General features: G+C 47.2%; 9 protein-coding genes and 1 non-coding gene across 10 annotated transcripts; 7 read left to right on the forward strand and 3 right to left on the reverse strand.

Annotated features, from left to right (window-relative positions):
• The first annotated feature begins 13 nt into the window (after positions 1-13).
• EDB93DRAFT_t103 lies at positions 14-95 on the forward strand. The gene has a single exon. It is a non-coding gene; the product is annotated as a tRNA-Gln (tRNA).
• A 395-nt stretch (positions 96-490) lies between these two features.
• On the forward strand, positions 491-2,960 carry EDB93DRAFT_1340240 (uncharacterized protein; the record flags this gene model as incomplete). Its single annotated transcript, XM_041455444.1, has 5 exons — positions 491-773; positions 830-1,305; positions 1,477-2,342; positions 2,385-2,487; positions 2,819-2,960. The coding sequence occupies exons 1-5, from the start codon at positions 678-680 to the stop codon at positions 2,958-2,960; spliced, it is 1,683 nt and encodes a 560-aa protein (XP_041302559.1). The 5' UTR covers positions 491-677.
• A 694-nt stretch (positions 2,961-3,654) lies between these two features.
• On the reverse strand, positions 3,655-6,247 carry EDB93DRAFT_1177631 (Aldehyde/histidinol dehydrogenase). Its single transcript, XM_041450565.1, has 15 exons — positions 5,997-6,247; positions 5,843-5,946; positions 5,614-5,787; positions 5,270-5,567; positions 5,148-5,220; positions 5,057-5,097; positions 4,943-5,005; positions 4,791-4,890; positions 4,690-4,744; positions 4,597-4,643; positions 4,528-4,544; positions 4,446-4,481; positions 4,261-4,397; positions 3,886-4,201; positions 3,655-3,697 (listed from the first exon to the last, which is right to left on the reverse strand). Exons 1-14 carry the CDS (start codon positions 6,180-6,182, stop codon positions 4,060-4,062), a joined length of 1,473 nt encoding a protein of 490 aa, XP_041302560.1. The 5' UTR covers positions 6,183-6,247; the 3' UTR covers positions 3,655-3,697; positions 3,886-4,059.
• Positions 6,248-6,367: 120 nt separating this feature from the next.
• Positions 6,368-8,850, forward strand: EDB93DRAFT_1094237 (glycosyltransferase family 3 protein; the record flags this gene model as incomplete). The annotated part of the gene is made up of 6 exons (XM_041446580.1): positions 6,368-6,844; positions 6,897-7,376; positions 7,426-8,028; positions 8,077-8,511; positions 8,560-8,636; positions 8,688-8,850. The coding sequence occupies 6 exons, from the start codon at positions 6,368-6,370 to the stop codon at positions 8,848-8,850; spliced, it is 2,235 nt and encodes a 744-aa protein (XP_041302561.1).
• A 484-nt stretch (positions 8,851-9,334) lies between these two features.
• Positions 9,335-10,548, forward strand: EDB93DRAFT_1255411 (integral membrane protein DUF92-domain-containing protein; the record flags this gene model as incomplete). Its single annotated transcript, XM_041453777.1, has 5 exons — positions 9,335-9,527; positions 9,580-9,862; positions 9,926-10,205; positions 10,258-10,407; positions 10,456-10,548. The coding sequence occupies 5 exons, from the start codon at positions 9,335-9,337 to the stop codon at positions 10,546-10,548; spliced, it is 999 nt and encodes a 332-aa protein (XP_041302562.1).
• A 205-nt stretch (positions 10,549-10,753) lies between these two features.
• On the forward strand, positions 10,754-12,541 carry EDB93DRAFT_1177656 (glucosamine-6-phosphate isomerase). The gene is made up of 9 exons (XM_041450566.1): positions 10,754-10,975; positions 11,027-11,090; positions 11,142-11,258; positions 11,309-11,412; positions 11,470-11,628; positions 11,742-11,942; positions 12,016-12,035; positions 12,087-12,153; positions 12,274-12,541. The coding sequence occupies exons 1-9, from the start codon at positions 10,972-10,974 to the stop codon at positions 12,402-12,404; spliced, it is 867 nt and encodes a 288-aa protein (XP_041302563.1). The 5' UTR covers positions 10,754-10,971; the 3' UTR covers positions 12,405-12,541.
• On the reverse strand, positions 12,542-13,826 carry EDB93DRAFT_1177660 (uncharacterized protein). Its single transcript, XM_041450567.1, has 6 exons — positions 13,661-13,826; positions 13,523-13,601; positions 13,385-13,473; positions 13,124-13,326; positions 12,818-13,063; positions 12,542-12,697 (listed from the first exon to the last, which is right to left on the reverse strand). The coding sequence occupies exons 1-6, from the start codon at positions 13,817-13,819 to the stop codon at positions 12,643-12,645; spliced, it is 831 nt and encodes a 276-aa protein (XP_041302564.1). The 5' UTR covers positions 13,820-13,826; the 3' UTR covers positions 12,542-12,642.
• A 50-nt stretch (positions 13,827-13,876) lies between these two features.
• EDB93DRAFT_1177663 (HSP20-like chaperone) lies at positions 13,877-14,721 on the reverse strand. Its single transcript, XM_041450568.1, has 3 exons — positions 14,464-14,721; positions 14,194-14,404; positions 13,877-14,139 (listed from the first exon to the last, which is right to left on the reverse strand). The coding sequence occupies exons 1-3, from the start codon at positions 14,583-14,585 to the stop codon at positions 13,996-13,998; spliced, it is 477 nt and encodes a 158-aa protein (XP_041302565.1). The 5' UTR covers positions 14,586-14,721; the 3' UTR covers positions 13,877-13,995.
• A 982-nt stretch (positions 14,722-15,703) lies between these two features.
• On the forward strand, positions 15,704-16,532 carry EDB93DRAFT_1331809 (uncharacterized protein; the record flags this gene model as incomplete). The annotated part of the gene is made up of 5 exons (XM_041455224.1): positions 15,704-15,838; positions 15,893-16,000; positions 16,059-16,135; positions 16,191-16,254; positions 16,303-16,532. 5 exons carry the CDS (start codon positions 15,704-15,706, stop codon positions 16,384-16,386), a joined length of 468 nt encoding a protein of 155 aa, XP_041302566.1. The 3' UTR covers positions 16,387-16,532.
• A 406-nt stretch (positions 16,533-16,938) lies between these two features.
• Positions 16,939-17,630, forward strand: EDB93DRAFT_1311330 (uncharacterized protein; the record flags this gene model as incomplete). The annotated part of the gene is made up of 2 exons (XM_041454832.1): positions 16,939-17,107; positions 17,150-17,630. The coding sequence occupies 2 exons, from the start codon at positions 16,939-16,941 to the stop codon at positions 17,551-17,553; spliced, it is 573 nt and encodes a 190-aa protein (XP_041302567.1). The 3' UTR covers positions 17,554-17,630.
• Between the last annotated feature and the right edge of the window lie 91 nt (positions 17,631-17,721).

Below are 17,721 nucleotides of genomic sequence, written 5' to 3' on the forward strand. Positions count from 1 at the left end.
AAAACCTTCCCAAGGCGATATAGTGTAGTGGTTATCACTCGGGATTTTGACAGAAACATCTTCCCGAAACCCAGGTTCGAACCCTGGTATCGCCTCTTCTTTTCCTCTGCATTCAGTGGTTGCAAATCATAATTCTGAGACGATTTATGTAGAGAATGCTGTTTATATTTTTTTTCCCATGATAAATAGACTGGTAATGCCTGCGGCAGCGCAGAATATGCACTCAGGCTTTCCATGCATAAGAAAATCCAGAAATTGTAAGGCACTATAGGCGTTTGCTGGGCGTCATGCGGTCACGGTACATTTGTGACTTAACAGTGACAAAACACAGAAAATAGGTTGACAGGATACTAGATGGTCACCAGAGTTCGTGTTTTTTGTTGGCAACGACAATAAGTACTCTAATAAGATAGGCCTCACTCAAACACCACCAACGTCACGTGATGTATTTAGTCACACTGCTGCAATTTTGAGGGAGGAAAGCGTGACAATTGCTTATTTCAGAGGCTACACTAAATTAAATAGCAAACGGCTTTCGGGCGCTACAGCCTATATAACACCCCTGCCATTCGCAGGAAACGGAATTCCCATTATTGCCTGTAAAGCAATGTAATAACACGATTTGTGGTCGGTCTTGCTGACTAAGTCAGACACCTACTCCTCTTGCCTCGCCAGCAATGGGCAAACGGACTCGCGCAGACTCAGCAAGGAATGCCAATCTTGCAAAGGCACTCGTCAAGAAGAAGAAAATCAATAACGAGAACAAAGAGAATGTAAGTACTCACATTAATTACAGCCGAAATTAAATTTCTGATGCGATGTTTCGCAGATTAATATTCCAGCGCGAATTTTGATGCCTAATGCGTCCGACGCGTCAAACACGCTGTTTCACGCGTTGAACGTGTCAGACATGCCGGCCACATCCATTGGGGCTTTTTGTGATGTGTGGGAAGTGTTGGCCAACCAATCTGAGCAGCAGTCTCTCCACTTAGACATGCCAGTGGTTGAGCAATATTTCCTGTCGGCTGAAGAAGAGGTGATGTCTGATTCGGAGCTACTACACACGGAGACTGAAAACTCAGAGGATGAGGGTTTTGATGCCTCGGATGATGCGGGAGAAGAGATACAAGGCTCCGTGCAAGATAATGAGCTGCGAGAAGGCCATAGACGTGTTTCACCCACCATTCCTGCATGTCAATCAGCCCTCTTAGATCTCATCGAAATCTTGAATCCCCTCCGCAAAAATGGAACTGGCCACTTAGCATTTTCTGGGGACAATATCCTTCGAAAGCATCTCGAAATGATGTGAATGTTCCTATGGATGTATGTTGATCAACGGAACCCTCGAACATGGACCGAAGCCTCTCGTGACACAGCACAGGCTCACCAAAAAGCTGCCCATACAGCCCGACTCCTTCGTAAATGGGCACGTTCATTTGTCGAACACCGTGGCAACCTCCCAATGAACCTTTACAGAAGTTGGAATGTGTCCCTGCTTGATAAAGGGGACCTTGCCGAAGCTATTCACAGGCACCTGCAAAGCATCGGAAAATATGTCAGAGCACAGGACATTGTTGATTACCTTGCACAACCCAATGTACAGCAGAAACACGGCTTGAAGAAGACAATTTCCCTCGCAACTGCTCAACGGTGGATGCACATGATGGATTTTCGCTGGACGAAGTCTCTGTCAGGTCAATATGTCGACGGTCACGAACGTGACGACATCGTTACATACCGTCAAAAAAAATTCCTACCGTCGATTGCAGAACTCTTCATACACATGCGTACGTGGAAGGATGGTCTTGAAGAAGCTAGTGATGAGCCTCGCCCACACACCCAGCGTGTTGTCTTGTGGTTCCATGACGAGTCCACGTTCTATGCCAATGACCGTCGCAAAGTTTACTGGGTGCACGGAAACGAAACTGCGAAGCCTCGTCCCAAAGGGGAAGGGGCCTCATTGATGGTCGCAGACTTCGTTTCAGCCGATTACGGGTGGCTGCGCTCAAGTTGTGGTGAAGAAGCTGCCAGAATACTTTTCCGTGCGGGAAAATCCCGGGACGGCTACTTCACTAATGCATCAATCCTCCAACATGCTGAATTGGCCATGGACATCCTTGATCGACACTACCCACATGACCAGCATGTACTCGTCTTCGACAATGCAAGTACCCACACGAAACGGGCTGACGATGCACTTTCTGCTCGTCGCATGCCAAAATTCCCCACGAAGCCTGGGAACGTCCCATTTGGAGTCGAGAGAACCATGATAGGCAGCGACGGCAAGCCAGTTCATGGCACTGATGGCAAAGCACTCAACGAAAAAGTGCGCATGGCAGATGGTGTGTTGCCTGATGGGAGTGCACAGTGTTTTTACTTTCCAGAAGGTCATGCACGTGCTGGCGGATTCAAAGGCATGGCCGAAATTCTCAAGGAGCGTGGTTTCGAAGGCTGCAAAAAACTTTGTGCGGAGTGCCCGAACTTCCGGTGCAACCCAAACATCAATCGTTGTTGCTGTCGACGTTTGCTATATAATCAGCCCGACTTTTTAAATGTTAAATCTAACATTGAACTTGCTTGTGAAAAACGCAGTTACAAGGTCCTGTTCTTGCCAAAATTTCATTGTGAACTCAACTTCATCGAGCAGTGCTGGGGATTTGCCAAGCGCCATTATCGACAATTGCCGCCGAGCTCGTCCGAGGCAGTGCTCATGCAGAACGTTATTGATTCTCTTGAAGCTGTTCCACTTGTATCAATGCGAAAGTGAGTAACACTCATCTTTATATTACTACTTTCTTAATTAAATGGTGTTGTACAGGTTTGCTACACGATCACTGCGTTTTATGGACGCATACCGCAAGGGTTTAAACAGCAAGCAAGCTGCATTTGCGACGAAAAAGTATCGTGGTCACCGCACTCTCCCACTGTCTGTTTTCGATGATCTCACCGAGCTCAATTAAAGCACCTATATATCTTTATACAACTACTAGTCTACTATATATACCTTTCTATTACCTGTACCCTCTCCCCTCAGGCTCAGCGCTCAGCGCTCAGCTTTTACGCACCGCAAAGTTTGAGTGAGAGTCACACTGTTGTCACATCACGTGATGTTGGTGGTGTTTGACTGAGGCCTATCTTAGCTCATAGCAAGCTGTGTTTAGTGCTGCATTTCGGCACAGTCTAAGCGGAATCTCAATTCGCTCTGGGTGGATTGTCACGTCTGGTCGTGTTTCTTATACTGCACCTCATTCTATTAAGAAAGTAGTCCCAGAGATATATTCATTTTAACATGGCCTAATCATGTTCAAACATAATGTACCATTTCAAAATTTTCCGTGATGACATGCCTGCTGGAGTGTGCATTCTATGTGTAAAACTAGCCTCCAGCACTATAAACTGAACCCTGGCACGAGAATCACTCGGATTTTTTTTTACAAAAAAATATGACAATGTGTATTATGCTGGGGAGAACCTATGTGTGACATACATAAGGATTCTATGTAGAATTGCGTGTGCTACAGTGAAAACACGAAATGGTTGAGATACGAGCCCACGTGGCCATCTAGTGTGGGTCCCCGGTGCGCGATAAACTTGCGTGCGAATATATTACGTCAGCAACTGCATAAAAATTGTCAGCTCACCGTTTAGTATGGCTTTTAGTTTCTTGTCTCATACTTCTTGGCTAAGCTCACAGGTGAGATCTAGATTTTATACCTTTTTTTTGTCAACTTTTTGTTGTGATGATATATTGCTGTGCACCAGACCGAGTGTCCGCACGTTGGAGATAATTTCCCTGGCCCTCTATTTACGCTTGAGGGTCCTGATCCACATTTTTTGCACCTATCGTATGCGTTGATCATAACTAACCATGCTTGCCTACAGGTGCACGTAACACAATTGATTCAGGAATTGAGATATTCACACGACTTCCGTATCATATGCTACTTCTCGTTATACAAGAAACCTATCTTGACAGCGCACTATCATAATGTTGAATCACCATTATCCCCCAATCCAATCATGCTATATTTATCCGCATATTGATAGATTTAGCCCTTGTCAGTTGATCATATCCTGTGGTTGTATTAGTGGCCTCAGTGTTAGCTGTGTCAATGGGAACGCACCGAATTTGCTCAGACTGATGCCACGCCCACTGTTCTTTATCCCCGTCCAGGCCAAAGCTGGGTCGAGCGAGTCGCATCTTGAAGCATGGGAATCAGTCTGGGTTACCAGTAATCAATCTGGATACAGAAACCACACCTATTGAGAAAGATTGTCCCAGCTTGCACTTGGTTTGTGAGGGTGTTGAAGTTATCCAATGAATTGGTCCAGATGGAAGCTGTGAGACCATATTCCGAGTCGTTCATGAGCTCAATGGCTTCTGCGTCAGATGAAACCTGCCAAAGCTTATAGCCTAGCCTTAAAGAAAACACTGAGCGAATTACCTTCTGGATGCCAATGATGGGTCCGAATGTCTCTTCCTGTATTAAATCAGACATGACTGTGCATAATGGAGAAAGGATTGACCTTCATGACGTCCATCGCTATTGTCGGAATTCAGGACAGTATCGAAGGACGCGGATATAACAAGCTTACTGTGATTCACATCGACCAGGACTTGGGGAGCAACAAATGCAGTACCTCTGGAGATTCTGAATACCAATTTCTGTCATACAGACGTTGACTCACGGTTCTGCCTTTGGATACAAGTTTTCGGGTATTAGTGCTTTCGCACCCGTTTGCACTGCGATATGATCAGCCAGCGGCAGTACGATTTGTGGAACACTTGCCTGCGCTGAACACCTGCTGGCGAATCCTCTCTGCACTAGCAATACTAATTACCGGACCGATGGTCGTTTGCTTGTTCGTGGGATCCCCCAGTATGAGTTTCTAGATTTACGTTCAAACCATATGAAGATATTCCATAGGGGTCACGACATGCCTTGGTTTCTTTGACATATTCATTTACGAAATCGTCATACACTGACTCGTGAACGTAGATCCGCTGTTCAGCTGAGGTAAGTTATAATTCAACATTGAAAGTAATGTTTCTTACTTCAACTGCACAACAACTCTGCCCAGCGTTGTACATTGCACCTACGTATATCGGTGAAAAAGTAGCATAATTGTATGTCTTTCTTACTTACCATCGACTAGCTGTATCACTGCATCTTTCAGGTCTGCATCCGCACGAACATATGCTGGATCTTTTCCTCCGAGCTAGACTTTGATTTAGTGACTTGGTACTTGCGATGAATAAATACGGCACCTCCAAACCAACGCCCTTGAATCCATCAGCAGCAACGGCTGCTGTTTCAATAGCTTTCCCTCCTGCCACGCTGCCCGTAAACACGACAAAATCAACTAGCTTATGCTGCACGACATATCGAGTAAGCGACGGCGAGAGATGCACGACTTGTATGAGATCGGTCGGAAATCCAGCGTTATTCAAAGCTTCCTTGAATCGCACGGCTGTAAGAGGCGTTTGGGGAGAAGGCTTTAAAATAACGGCATTTCCGGCGACGAGCGCTGGAAGCACAGAATTGATCATGACAAGATACGGGTAACTGGAACAGATGAGTCTCTAGTGCCTTCAAGATCGAATATACTGACTTCCATGGAGCGATGACGAAAACGACACCGAGGGGAACGCGCTTTATTGAGCGATTGAAGCCAGGTTGATTTTCTGAAAAGGTTATGTCTGAGAGACACGATTCAGCGATGTCGACCATGTAGGTTGCACGCTGTAGAAATCCTTTAAACTCCCCCCAACACTGATCGACAGGCCTATGTGCGTCCAGAATCAGTACATTCGCGATATTTTACGCGTAAAGGCATGCACCTGCCCATCTGATTGCATAGCTCTTCAGCAAGGTTATGATGTCCAAAAGGACCGTGATCATATGTTGCTGGTGCTTCTCGATTTGTAAGAGCAGAAAATTTCTCCTAGAGTAATGATCTAGCTCTGCGAGTAGAGTTATCAAGAGTGCACGGACAATGAATTTGCGACCTTTCGCGATACGTTCTTCTAGAGTAGTCTTGATCCACTCTTTCTGAGACTGTGCTGCACTTTCGAGAGTACGATCTAAATCACTAGAAACAGGATATGTTTCTACGTGGTATGCCTGTCCATTATGAGGTGAGATAGTTGTCTGAACATGGAGATCGAATGAGCTGGACATGGTAGCAGAGTACGGATATACGGCGCGTCTCTTGGTCAAATATCTAAATTTTGGTCAAGATCATCTCTAAACCTGCCAAGACTCCACTGATATCGGTCACGTGGGTATGAGGTCAGAGGCCTATAAGAGTAGCTTCAACTTTGGAATCACCCAATAACATGGCCAGCTCCATCTTCGCAGATGCCATGGATTCCAAATCGCTTACCATCGCCACGCCTGACGAACCCTTGAAGCGTGATGTCCAGAACCCAATCCTTTTCGAGTGTGCTTGGGAGGTTGCCAACAAAGTTGGAGGCATATACACGGTCATCAAGACCAAGGTCCCCGTGACCATGCAGACGTACGGTGATCGTTACACCCTCATTGGTCCCCTCATTTATAAGACGGCTCCTATGGAGGTTGAAGCGCAAGAGCCCACTGATCCTGCTCTAGTCGCAACACTTCAGTCCATGAGAGCACAGGGTGTGAAATGTCTTTATGGCCGATGGCTCATAGAGGGTGCTCCCCGTGTCCTACTCTTCGATACGGGCAGCCAATATCACCGTCTTGACGAATGGAAGGCCGATCTTTGGAATCTTGCAGGCATCCCATCTCCCCCCAATGATCACGAGACAAACGAGACCATCGTGTTTGGTTATCTCGTAGCATGGTTTCTCGGTGAGGTACGCGATTCATATACTCCAATCAATATATTGCCTGCTTATCGATGCTCAGTATGTTGCACACAAAGCTCATACAGCTGTAGTCGCCCACTTCCACGAATGGCAGGCAGGACTTGCCATCCCCCTCGCCAGAAAACGCCACATTGATGTTACCACCGTTTTTACAACACACGCAACCTTGCTCGGCCGCTATCTCTGCGCTGGAAGCGTCGACTTCTACAATAACCTTTCCTACTTTGACGTTGACCACGAGGCAGGCAAGCGTGGGATATATCACCGCTACTGCATCGAACGTGCTGCTGCACACTGCGCGGATGTCTTCACAACTGTCAGCGGAATTACTGCATGGGAGAGTGAGCATCTTTTGAAGAGAAAACCGGATGGTGTCCTTCCAAATGGCTTGAACGTGGTCAAGTTCCAGGCAATGCATGAGTTCCAGAATCTTCACGCGACTTCCAAGGAGAAAATCAATGAGTTCATTCGTGGGCATTTCTACGGTCACTATGATTTCGATCTTGAAAACACCATTTATGTACGTCGTGCCATTCCTCTGTATTTCTCTAATTAATCACCTCCACTAGATGTTCACAGCTGGTCGGTATGAGTACCGTAACAAGGGTGTCGATATGTTCATCGAGTCCCTTGCTCGTCTCAATCACCGCCTACAGCAGAGTCAGAGCAAGATAACAGTCGTTGCGTTCATCATCATGCCCGCTGCTACCAATAGTTATACTGTTGAGGCCCTCAAGGGCCAGGCGGTCATGAAGCAGCTGCGCGATACCGTCACCGAAGTACAGGCCCGTGTTGGCGCACGACTGTTCGAACACGCCGCGCGGTTCCACGGTGAGGGTCGCTCAGAGGTCGCGCCAGAGGACCTTTTAAGCACAGAAGACCAAGTCCTATTGAAACGTCGTATTTTCGCGCTCAAGCGACACACTCTTCCTCCGATCGTTACACACAATATGGCAGACGACTCGAATGACCCGATCCTCAATCAGCTACGTCGCGTACGTCTTTTCAACACACCGGGGGACCGCGTTAAGGTCATCTTTCATCCTGAATTTCTGAACTCAAATAACCCAATACTGGGTCTTGATTATGAGGAATTCGTGCGAGGTTGCCATCTGGGTGTATTTCCAAGTTACTACGAACCATGGGGATACACCCCCGCGGAGTGCACAGTGGTACGTTGGGTATTCATTTTATCATGCAATTCGAGCTCATTCGAGTAGATGGGCATCCCTAGTGTAACAACAAACCTATCCGGATTCGGGTGCTTCATGGAGGATTCGATTCACAATCCCTCTGAAGAGGGTATCTACATCATCGACAGACGCACCACCTCCATTGATGAAAGCGTTAACGCGCTCACGAACTCGATGTTCGAGTTTGTCAAGAAAACACGGCGCCAGCGGATCAACCAGCGAAACCGCGTCGAGCGACTCTCGCCACTTCTGGATTGGAAGAATATGGGCCTTGAGTATGAGAAGGCGCGGATGCTTGCGCTTCGGAGAGCGTACCCCGATGCATTCATTGGCCTTGACGAGGACAATGGGGAAGAAGTTGAATGGGGCTTTGGAGAATTCCCTGTTTCCGTCCAAGCCAGTCCGAGGCTCAGAATTTCAGGACTCGCAACACCAGGTGACCTTGGAACACTTACAGAGGAGGTAGCTATCTTTTGTCATGAGGCAAGTTGAGGACTTATTGTGTTATAGATGCAACGCCTGGAAACCAGCGATTACCGGGGCCATTGGTCGCGTACAGGGGAAGATGAAGAGGATGGCTATCCCTTGTGAGTTTTCTCTTACCTACTAGTATTCTGCTTACATGTTCCTTCACCCAGCCCACTTGTCATGAAAGTTCGCTCGCGTGCGTCATCTGTGATGTCTGGGGCAAGCACGCCTGGCGGTGGTGCATTCAAGAGTCTTAGCGAGCACGATCTTCAAAAGGCGGACGCTGCGCTCAGCCAGGTGAACGGAGTGTCTGCCGCCCCTGCCATTGCATAGGTGACACATTTCTGGCTGAGTATACAATCAGAATCTAGGCTCTGTGATATCCAATGCCTCGAGCTTGGTTTCTGGCTTGGTGCTAGACCAAGAAGCTTTCATGTCATGAATGGATTCATGCTCTATTTTTCTTCAAACACCCTTATTTTTGACCTCCAGAAATCTGGTTACATGTTCAAGCCTCTTACCATCTTCATGCCATGATATATGTTCAGTTATCAAAATTGGCACTTATCTGCCTTTTATGTCTTTTGCTTCTAAATTGTGCGCCTTTACCAAATATCCATTATGTCTTTTATGTATCCCAAGCTCTTCATTGATTGAAATCGCACAGAACTTACCATGAATCTATCGTTCATCACTACATACCATAATGTGACAAGGTACGAATAGCGATCAAAGTGAACGTAAGGTTTTTATGTAATGGGAATACCGTGTGGTGTGCTCTTGAACTGCTCAGACGAGTCCTCGCTTCTTGACCATCATGGCCCACATCCCCTTAATACCGTTAATTATTTCCACTCTGCTCAGTGTACATGGATTGCGCTCACGATCACTCTCTTTCTCTGGTGCAGCGACTGCCTTCGTGGTTGGCTTCAGCATTCTTGCAACGCCTGTGCGGGCCATTGGGGTCACTCTCATCGTGTTCTACTTGATCGGCTCCAGAGCCACCAAATGTAAGTGTCAACCCGATGAACGACATTGGTATGTATTGTAATCACTGATTAGATGGCAAGAAACGAAAGGCTCAGCTTGAAGATGACTATCAAGACGCTGGCTACCGATCTGGCGCCCAAGTTCTCTGCAACTCATTCACCGCGTTACTTGCGAGTGGAATATGGTGTCTTGCCTTTGCACCTGACATGTTGCCGTGGAGTCTACTATTCAACTCTTACATTCGCTCGGGCTCCCCATTATTGGAGAGTGTGCCATACGGAGATGGTCGGTGGTGCCCACTGGACGCAACGGTGTCAAGTGGATTGAGTCGCGCGCTGATGTTTCTGGCGCTTGGGTAAGCTCCGGCTTCTACTTGATTGGTATCTTGTTCATTAGTTTATAAATACCTCACCGCCAGCCACTTTGCCTGCTGCCTGGGGGATACTCTCGCGTCAGAACTCGGTATCCTCTCTTCCCACCCGCCAATTCTTATCACGACGCTGAAAACTGTTCCACCCGGCACAAACGGTGGTATCTCACTCGGCGGGACACTTGCCAGTTTATTCGGCGGTCTGTCCATGGGTGTAACAATGTTAATTTCAATCATCGTAGAAAATGCACACTGCAGGAGCAATTGGATGGTTATTCTTCCGTCACTCGTATTCTGGGGTGGTGTAGCAGGTGCTGGCGGGAGCATGGTAGGTTTCAACTTGTGTCACAATTATGCCTTATATTGATGCGATACACTAGCTGGATTCGTTCCTGGGAGCGACCCTACAGCGCACACGTTATTCGGTTGAAAAAAGGATTATTCTTACTGGTCACAAAGCAGAACCTGAACGCGGACGGAAAGACACTGTGAAAGTTATCAGCGGACTCAATTTATTGACAAACAATCAGGTAATCTAATATTATCCTCCCCTGTCTTGATGTTGACCTGTCCCACAGGTCAACTTGCTGTCATCGATAGTGACTGCGCTTGTTGTCGCAAGATTTGCCTCGACGTCAGAGACATGGTCATTTTCTGTGCTTGATCTGTAGAAACTCCCTGATCGCGGCTACCATGTAATATTTATTTCTCTTGATAAACGTGGCACTGCCTGTTCCAATGAAAGTGACAATGACTATCAAATGCACAATTTGGAATCTGCTTAAACGTGCGCGCACTTGCTTTGAGTATTGGCTGACAAGGTTAACGTTCAGAAGACTTGGGATAGGATCCAAACGAAGAATTGACAAGGTGGGATGATCCTTAATGGCGATTAGGACTCATGTCATGTGTTATTATTGTTTGAGCACATGGCCAAGACACTGCCAGCCTGCCATATGCTAGTGGATGCGAAGGCAGCGCTTCCACCTAATCTTCGGAACATGGGTCCATGTAATACTTAAGGCCTCATTCCTTGAAGCTGGAATCCATAGACACTCTTGTCTCCCATCAAGTACTTACTGTAGATTGCCGCTATGCGTCCGCTCACGTTCCCTTCTATTCATGTTCCATGTGCTTACGTCTCTGTAGGTCTTATCATCCGCGACGACCCTGCTGCTGTCGGTGACTATGTCGCCAACTACATTGCCAAACGGTAGTAGACTCATCCATATTTCCTTGCCTGTGCCTCATTACTATCCCCTAGCATTAATGACTTCGCACCCACCGCCGACAAACCTTTCGTGCTCGGTCTCCCAACCGGCTCCTCTCCTATTCCAACTTACAAAGCCCTCATCAACAAAGTCAAGCAGGGCAGCTTATCGTGAGCGCTGAAAAGCACTTTAAGTTGTGTTTATCCACTCATGACCCCAGGTTCAAGCACGTCATCACTTTCAACATGGACGAGTATGTCGGCATTCCTCGCGACCACCCAGAGTCCTACCATACATTCATGTTCCGCGAGTTTTTCTCCCATAGTCCGTCTAGTCCAGTCACCCTTGCTGAAGAATACTGTACTAATTTCATAAACATAGTCGATATTCCCCCTTCCCAAGTCAATTTACTGGATGGAAACGCCGAAGACTTGGTCGCGGAATGCAACACATACGAGTCCCGCATCAAGCAGTGTGGAGGTATCGAACTCTTCCTGGGTGGTATCGGCGAGGATGGTCATATCGCATTCAACGAGCCTGGTATGTCCCGTTCTTTAACCCATTTCGCCCCTGTTGTCCCTCCTCGTGGCTTGTATGATTGTTCTCCCTTTTGTAATGTTCATTGACCTGAATAATGCTTGTTTCTGTCAAAGGCTCGTCCCTCGCCTCCCGTACCCGCATCAAGACACTCGCTTATGACACCATCCTCGCCAACGCCCGCTTTTTTAACAACAACATTGCTGCTGTCCCCCGTATGGCCCTTACAGTCGGTGTTGCCACAGTGCTTGAATCAAGGGAAGTCGTGGTTGTGGTCACGGGCCAGAGAAAGAGCTTAGCTCTTAGCAAGGCTATCGGTGAGTCATACGTTGAGGCTATCTTCGGGCTCGTTCATTGGCTATCTGATTTCAACTTTATCATCGTTTACAGAGGACGGCGTAAACCACCTTGTGAGTAGGCCGTTGTCTAGTATATTACACAAACTCACGTTGAGGTGACAGTGGACTCTCTCGGCGCTGCAACTCCATCCTTGGGCGTTAATTGTAGTTGATGAAGATGCTACAGCTGGTGCGTGGTGTCGTTCGGATAAAATAGGGCCTTCGGCTGACACACGGATGCCGTCCTGTCATCCCTTACTTCTCATCACCTCATTCTGAATGAAACACAAACTTCGGAAATATAACTCAGAGCTGCATGTCAAAACAGTCAAATATTTCAAGTCAATCGAACGCGTGCAAGATGAGGTGGAGCAACGGCAGGCGGAACTGAAGGCGAGAGGTCGGACAGAGCACCAGGGGCAGGTCGGCAGCATGGAGTGATGTTTTTCTGTCCATACTATGAGATATGATGATCAAGTAGAACAGATAAGATGTTTAGAACTGTAATTTTCTTCAGTTAAACAGACATCAGATTTGCGTCCAACCAATATTTTGATCTCACTTGTCGTGTCACTTAGATGATGTAAATGTGCAGCACGTATGATTTAATTGTACAGTGTGAATAGTGAATGATGCGGTTGAGATGTAGATTGTACAGTGTACGTATCTAGACCTAGAATTAGAATCGGTTGCGTTTTCTTTGCTGCTTTATCATTGCATCCACCGCCATGCCCCTATGAGATCCGTCAGTACTCGGTACAACACGCAATAGGTTGAACGTCTTGAGGATATGGAAAGATTGTAGCAGCAGGAAAGAGTTGGGATGGACCGAAAACGAAGAAAATAGAACTTACTTCCGCCCTTTCATTCTCGGCTCTTCATCCACATCCATTGCATCTGTCAAATCGATGCCACCTCGCATGATATTCCCGCTAGCTGTCAACGTCCCTCGCTTTTTCATGTCCTTGGACACATCTTTAAGAATAGCATTATATGCCCTATCGTGCTCCTCATTATCCACTGCAACTGCAGTGCTGTAAGAAGCAATCTGCGCAAGCTTATTGTCCAATGCTGAGAGGACTGAAGCGGTTGTCGAAGCCCTAGAACAGATCATAGTTAGTCGGGACAAAAGGAGCCGGGATAAAATTGGAATAACACACCATGCCTTGAGGGCCGCAAGCACCGCTTCTACTTTTCCAGGCTCGAGGTCTCGTCCCATCGTGTACTCAATCTCGAATTGCTGCTCCTTCTGGTCAAGCTTCCCGCGGAGGATGTCGAGATATATCGCATCGATTATGAGGTCCTCAAGGTCACGGATCGTGGGCATTTGCAGCTCTTGAAGGAGGAGAGAGTATGGGAGAATCTGTAATGATAGTGCTGTAGCGTTAGTGAACTAAGCGTTATGGTACGCCTGGACGTACGCGTCTGGTAGCGGCAAGCGATACGATAGACAGGTGCTTGAGCTTTATTATTTGAGCTTGGTTCAGTTGAGGCAGCGAGTCCTTATTTGCTGTATGACAGTCAGCACGAGTCATGATATGAGATGACGATCCACATACCAAGGTAATCCTTGTACGTCCGATACGAGAATACCTGCAGAAGGGAGAAGAAAGGGGCATGGTGCTCGTTGTTTGACAGCTGATTCGCGAAATTCAGATAAGGAGCAGCAACCAGAAATGCCATAGAATATGACATACCTCCTGAATATTAGGGAGCTCAAGGAGCTCGGCAAAGACAAACACGCCTTGGGCTGAAGTGGCATCCTGAATAAGTTTTGCTGCTGCTGCACCCTTGGCTGACTTTGATATGAGAAGGAATGGCTCGAGCTTTGCAGCAAAATTTGTTCCTAACTCCATCTCCACGTACAAGCTCAAGTGTTCCTTCATGAATTCACGATTTGGTCTCCCCGTGAGAAAAAGATGCCAAGGCTAGTATTGATACAATCGTTTCCTACACAGTAAACTAAAGGTGCTACAATATTCAAATAAAAAGAGCTAAAAGTACATGCAGACTCGATTTCTCCAGACTTGAATTATTTCTTGCTACGTTCAGTAGGAGAGGCCGACTGCGGGGGCGGTGCCTCGATGGTGATGGTTTTGGTCTCCTGCTCCGGAGGTGCTTTTGGGAAGGTGATCTCCAGGACACCCTTGTCCATATGCGCCTGAACTTGTTCAGACTTGGTTACAAGCATATTAGCGACGAGCTCGTTCATCATTACATATGATCGTACCTTAGTTCCCTCAGGGAGCTGCAGGTTTCGAGCAAAGCGTCCGAAAGAGCGCTCGCGAACCGCAAACCGACCCTCGTCAGTCTGGATTTTTTTCTCGCCTGAGATAGTCAGGCGGTCATTACGTACTTCAACGCTAACGTCGCGCTGATCCATGCCAGGGAGTTCGAACCTCGCCACGACCTTGTTATCCTTTGTCTCAACGAGATCCATCCTGTGTATTCAAAGATGTTAAAGCAGATTTTCGTTGCGGTACAGGCACTTGTCACGCACTTAGGACGGATTGCTGTAGGACGAGACTCGTCGGAGTCGGGCCGGAAGCGTGAAGTAAATGCTTCGTCAAAAAGACGATCAAATTCAGTGAATGGGTCGTACAGAAATTGTGTGAGGGCCATATTTAGCAAAGACCAAAGTTGGTGTGATGATGAGAGCGGCAACAGCGGTGGTTCTCTGAATCGAGGCCGTATTATATGTCGCCCCTGTCGACATATGGGCGTTCCTCCTGTAACTTGCTCCACTACCAGGGGCTACGCCTTGGACTCGTGAGGGTAACGTGACGTATAAGCCTTTTCGGGAATATCAAAGATCACGTAAACTTTGCTCGGGCCAGCCTGGAGTCTGGACGCCTAACATTAGGGACCCAGGTGCCCAGGCACTAGTCTGGGAGACCGGTGGCCCAGAGTCGATGTCAGTCCAGGTTTGCTTACAACAACCTACCGCGGGGGACACAGAAGGGGAACAACACGGTCACCGTTCATGGTCAGCCCTAGAGCAGTCTGGATCCAGGAAAGTTGAAGACCACAGTAAGTCAAGGCGGAGTTAACTGAATACTATCAGGCTTACAGTCTGCTCCAGATTTTGGCCCTAGCCAAAATCACTGACTTTCGAAAAAGCCTCATGATCTTGCGGGGGCGCGGTCGAGGACTCGAGATATGTATATCAAATTACACCCGCGTCATCATCCCGTCATCGTTGTCAACTCCAGTCTGGCCATAAGGTCCAATGCGCATGCCATACTGCCAATGCGTTTTTGTCATCTCCCTCACAACTCCCTCAAGTCACAAAGTTAGTCTTCACTTTCAAAACACAATCTGAAAGCATATAACTATAGCTGCAACCTGTCAGTGTACATGCAATTTCTATAATTAGTGTTTAGAATGCGTCCAAGCACCAACTCGACCGCAAAAATTATCGGAAATACGACGCCTGATTACATTGCCAAGAGCCAACACACCGTCATCGAGCTCCTCTGCGCTACCGCTAATCACCATGTTTCATCTCCGTTGGATCCAGACTGTAATAAGTGGCGACCTTCTACTACCACTGCTAGTATTGGGAAAGAATGGTACACAAATTCAAAGCATTGTTGCGCTCATTCTTATCACCCAGATTTGTAGTTTTCTGTCAAAAACAGCCTCCGATGCTCAGTATAAAATCCCAGCGTTCTCTGACCTTTCCTTCAATTCCTCATCTTATTGTCGAATCATCTCACTAGCGACCTACATCTTATACAATGTCTTTCCCCAACGACGGAGTGTATACCATCAGAAACGCTGGCAGAAACCTCATGCTCGACCTGACGGGCGACAGCACCAATGAAGGCAACCAGATTCAAGGCTACGCCAAAAATGGCACTGTAGCTCAACAGGTATCTATACGCGTTTGCACCCACCTTGTGATCGGTTCTCACACACCCACGTAGTGGGTGATCAAGAGGCAAAATGAGCCAGGGACCCCCAACAAAACTATCAGCATCCAGTCCAACAACAGCGGCAACAATGGAAATGGATGCTTTGCTACCGCGAAGGAGGTATGCCAGATCGGCATCCATTCTTTTACTCCTTGTTTGTTGACACAGGCATGGGCAGAACGCGGGAGAACCAGTCGTTTATACTAGGCAGGCGTTTGTCGTCGATCTTTCTGGACAGGCGGACAATACTTTTAAGTGAGAATACGACAGTGCTCGACAACCTATTTTTGTTAACCACTCGCATTTACAGCATTTGCTTCACTCGCGGGAACAGAAACTTGGTGTTATCCATTCCAAACCCAAAGAACAGTGCAGTAAGTCGGTGGATCTTTCTAGAGCCTTTCGCTTACAACGTTCACAAGGTGAGACTTGAAAATCACGCACAAGGAAATACTTGCCAGCAGTGGGAATTTAACCGGGTTTCTGATCTCCAACCAATCGCCTAGTTGTCGCCACTAGGTACCACCTTGCAAAGGTGTTCAAGGTTGAGCTATTGAAATTGTGCCCGCGTATGTATAATACGTATTGTCATGTCTGCTTCCGCTTTGTATGAGTAGTTGATGAATAGCATCGCTTTAGTCTGGCTCTGACTAAATCAGAAAAATGAGTGAATAGAGGATGACACATGCTCAAATCCCAGCGCTGGTGCCCCAAAGACCGAACACAGAGGCAGGGAAACGACAGTATGAAGCAGATGTGGTGCTACAGCTTCGTCAATCCATTCAGCGTCCCAATTTCGTTTTCGGAAGTACTCCAATTTGAGTCCAGAGTGGAGAACTGTAATAGAACACGTAAATAATGAAATCTAACAGCTGGGAGACGGCATCTGGTGTTCTGAATGATCCGAGGCACACAGAATTGAGTCTACGCTTGAGTAAGCAATGTGGCGTAACACTCCTTTGCCTCACCCACATCAGTAGTCGATGTTCCAGTCATTTATCAATACCTATTATTCTTTACACTATCTCTTTCTATCTTGCTTTACAACGTGCATCACAATGCCCCTCCTGGCAGAAGATCCGAGTCTGAACTTTGCAATCCTTCCAGACTTCGAATCAGAAGAATTTGAAGAAGCTCATGCCCAACTCATCAATGACACAATTGATGACCGTTTAGCAGCAGAGCTCTTAGCCAACCTCTGGCGCGTTCAGAATGATGCAGACAAACGTTGCTGGGCAACCAGACTAGAAGAAGATGCTTGAGCTGCAGAAGCTGAACACAGACAAGCGGATGAAGCAGAAGCTCAAAAAGAAAGAACTTGCCTAGATGAGCAAGAAGCTGCTGTAATGGAAGAGCACAAAAAGAATAAATCTAAGTATGCTCCAATCCGTGACATCAATGTTCTGTCTGACCCCATCATTATCCCTTGTCAATACACTGTTTGCAAGATGAAATCTAGCAAGTACTGCGAACTATTCTACTTCACTAATAGCGGATTGGAAGAGGCCTCCCACATGGCTTTCACGGCTGACAAAGATGCCCTTGTCATGCTCCCCATGGCTGATGGCCTCCACAAATGGATTCCAGCAGGAGCAGCCAGAGACCCCAAAGTCCAGATAGTAAAGGACAAGAACCTCACCTGGGAGCAGTTTAACGAGGCAGCCCACATATGATCACCCTGATGAAAGAAAATGACTGGCCAGAAGACAGGATGAACATGCACATCGCCTTCTGGTCGGCTCTACAAAACCATCAATGGCGTCATGATTTTGACGTCCACAAACAAAGAGCCCTCCTGCTTTACCAAGCTCAGCAAAGGAGGCGGTGGCACCTAGCAGTCG

This window comes from Suillus bovinus (assembly GCF_016758785.1).
Source record: "Suillus bovinus strain UH-Sbo-P2 chromosome Unknown EDB93scaffold_92, whole genome shotgun sequence".
NCBI lineage: Eukaryota > Fungi > Basidiomycota > Agaricomycetes > Boletales > Suillaceae > Suillus > Suillus bovinus.

Coding starts and splice junctions, on each gene's coding strand:
- EDB93DRAFT_1177631 (XM_041450565.1), bottom strand. CDS start 6,182: ATGTCCAGCTCATTCGATCTCCATGTTCAGACAACTATCTCACCTCAT. Junction 5,947..5,996: donor CGAAAGGTCGCAAATTCATT/GTCCGTGCACTC, acceptor TCATTACTCTAG/GAGAAATTTTCTGCTCTTAC. Junction 4,644..4,689: donor TTGTATCCAAAGGCAGAACC/GTGAGTCAACGT, acceptor CAGAATCTCCAG/AGGTACTGCATTTGTTGCTC.
- EDB93DRAFT_1177656 (XM_041450566.1), top strand. Junction 11,413..11,469: donor CCGCGAGTTTTTCTCCCATA/GTCCGTCTAGTC, acceptor TCATAAACATAG/TCGATATTCCCCCTTCCCAA. Junction 12,036..12,086: donor AGGACGGCGTAAACCACCTT/GTGAGTAGGCCG, acceptor TTGAGGTGACAG/TGGACTCTCTCGGCGCTGCA.
- EDB93DRAFT_1177660 (XM_041450567.1), bottom strand. CDS start 13,819: ATGGAGTTAGGAACAAATTTTGCTGCAAAGCTCGAGCCATTCCTTCTC. Junction 13,064..13,123: donor CTTGCGGCCCTCAAGGCATG/GTGTGTTATTCC, acceptor GATCTGTTCTAG/GGCTTCGACAACCGCTTCAG. Junction 12,698..12,817: donor CCGAGAATGAAAGGGCGGAA/GTAAGTTCTATT, acceptor CGGATCTCATAG/GGGCATGGCGGTGGATGCAA.
- EDB93DRAFT_1177663 (XM_041450568.1), bottom strand. CDS start 14,585: ATGGCCCTCACACAATTTCTGTACGACCCATTCACTGAATTTGATCGT. Junction 14,405..14,463: donor CCTACAGCAATCCGTCCTAA/GTGCGTGACAAG, acceptor TTGAATACACAG/GATGGATCTCGTTGAGACAA. Junction 14,140..14,193: donor AGCTCCCTGAGGGAACTAAG/GTACGATCATAT, acceptor CTTGTAACCAAG/TCTGAACAAGTTCAGGCGCA.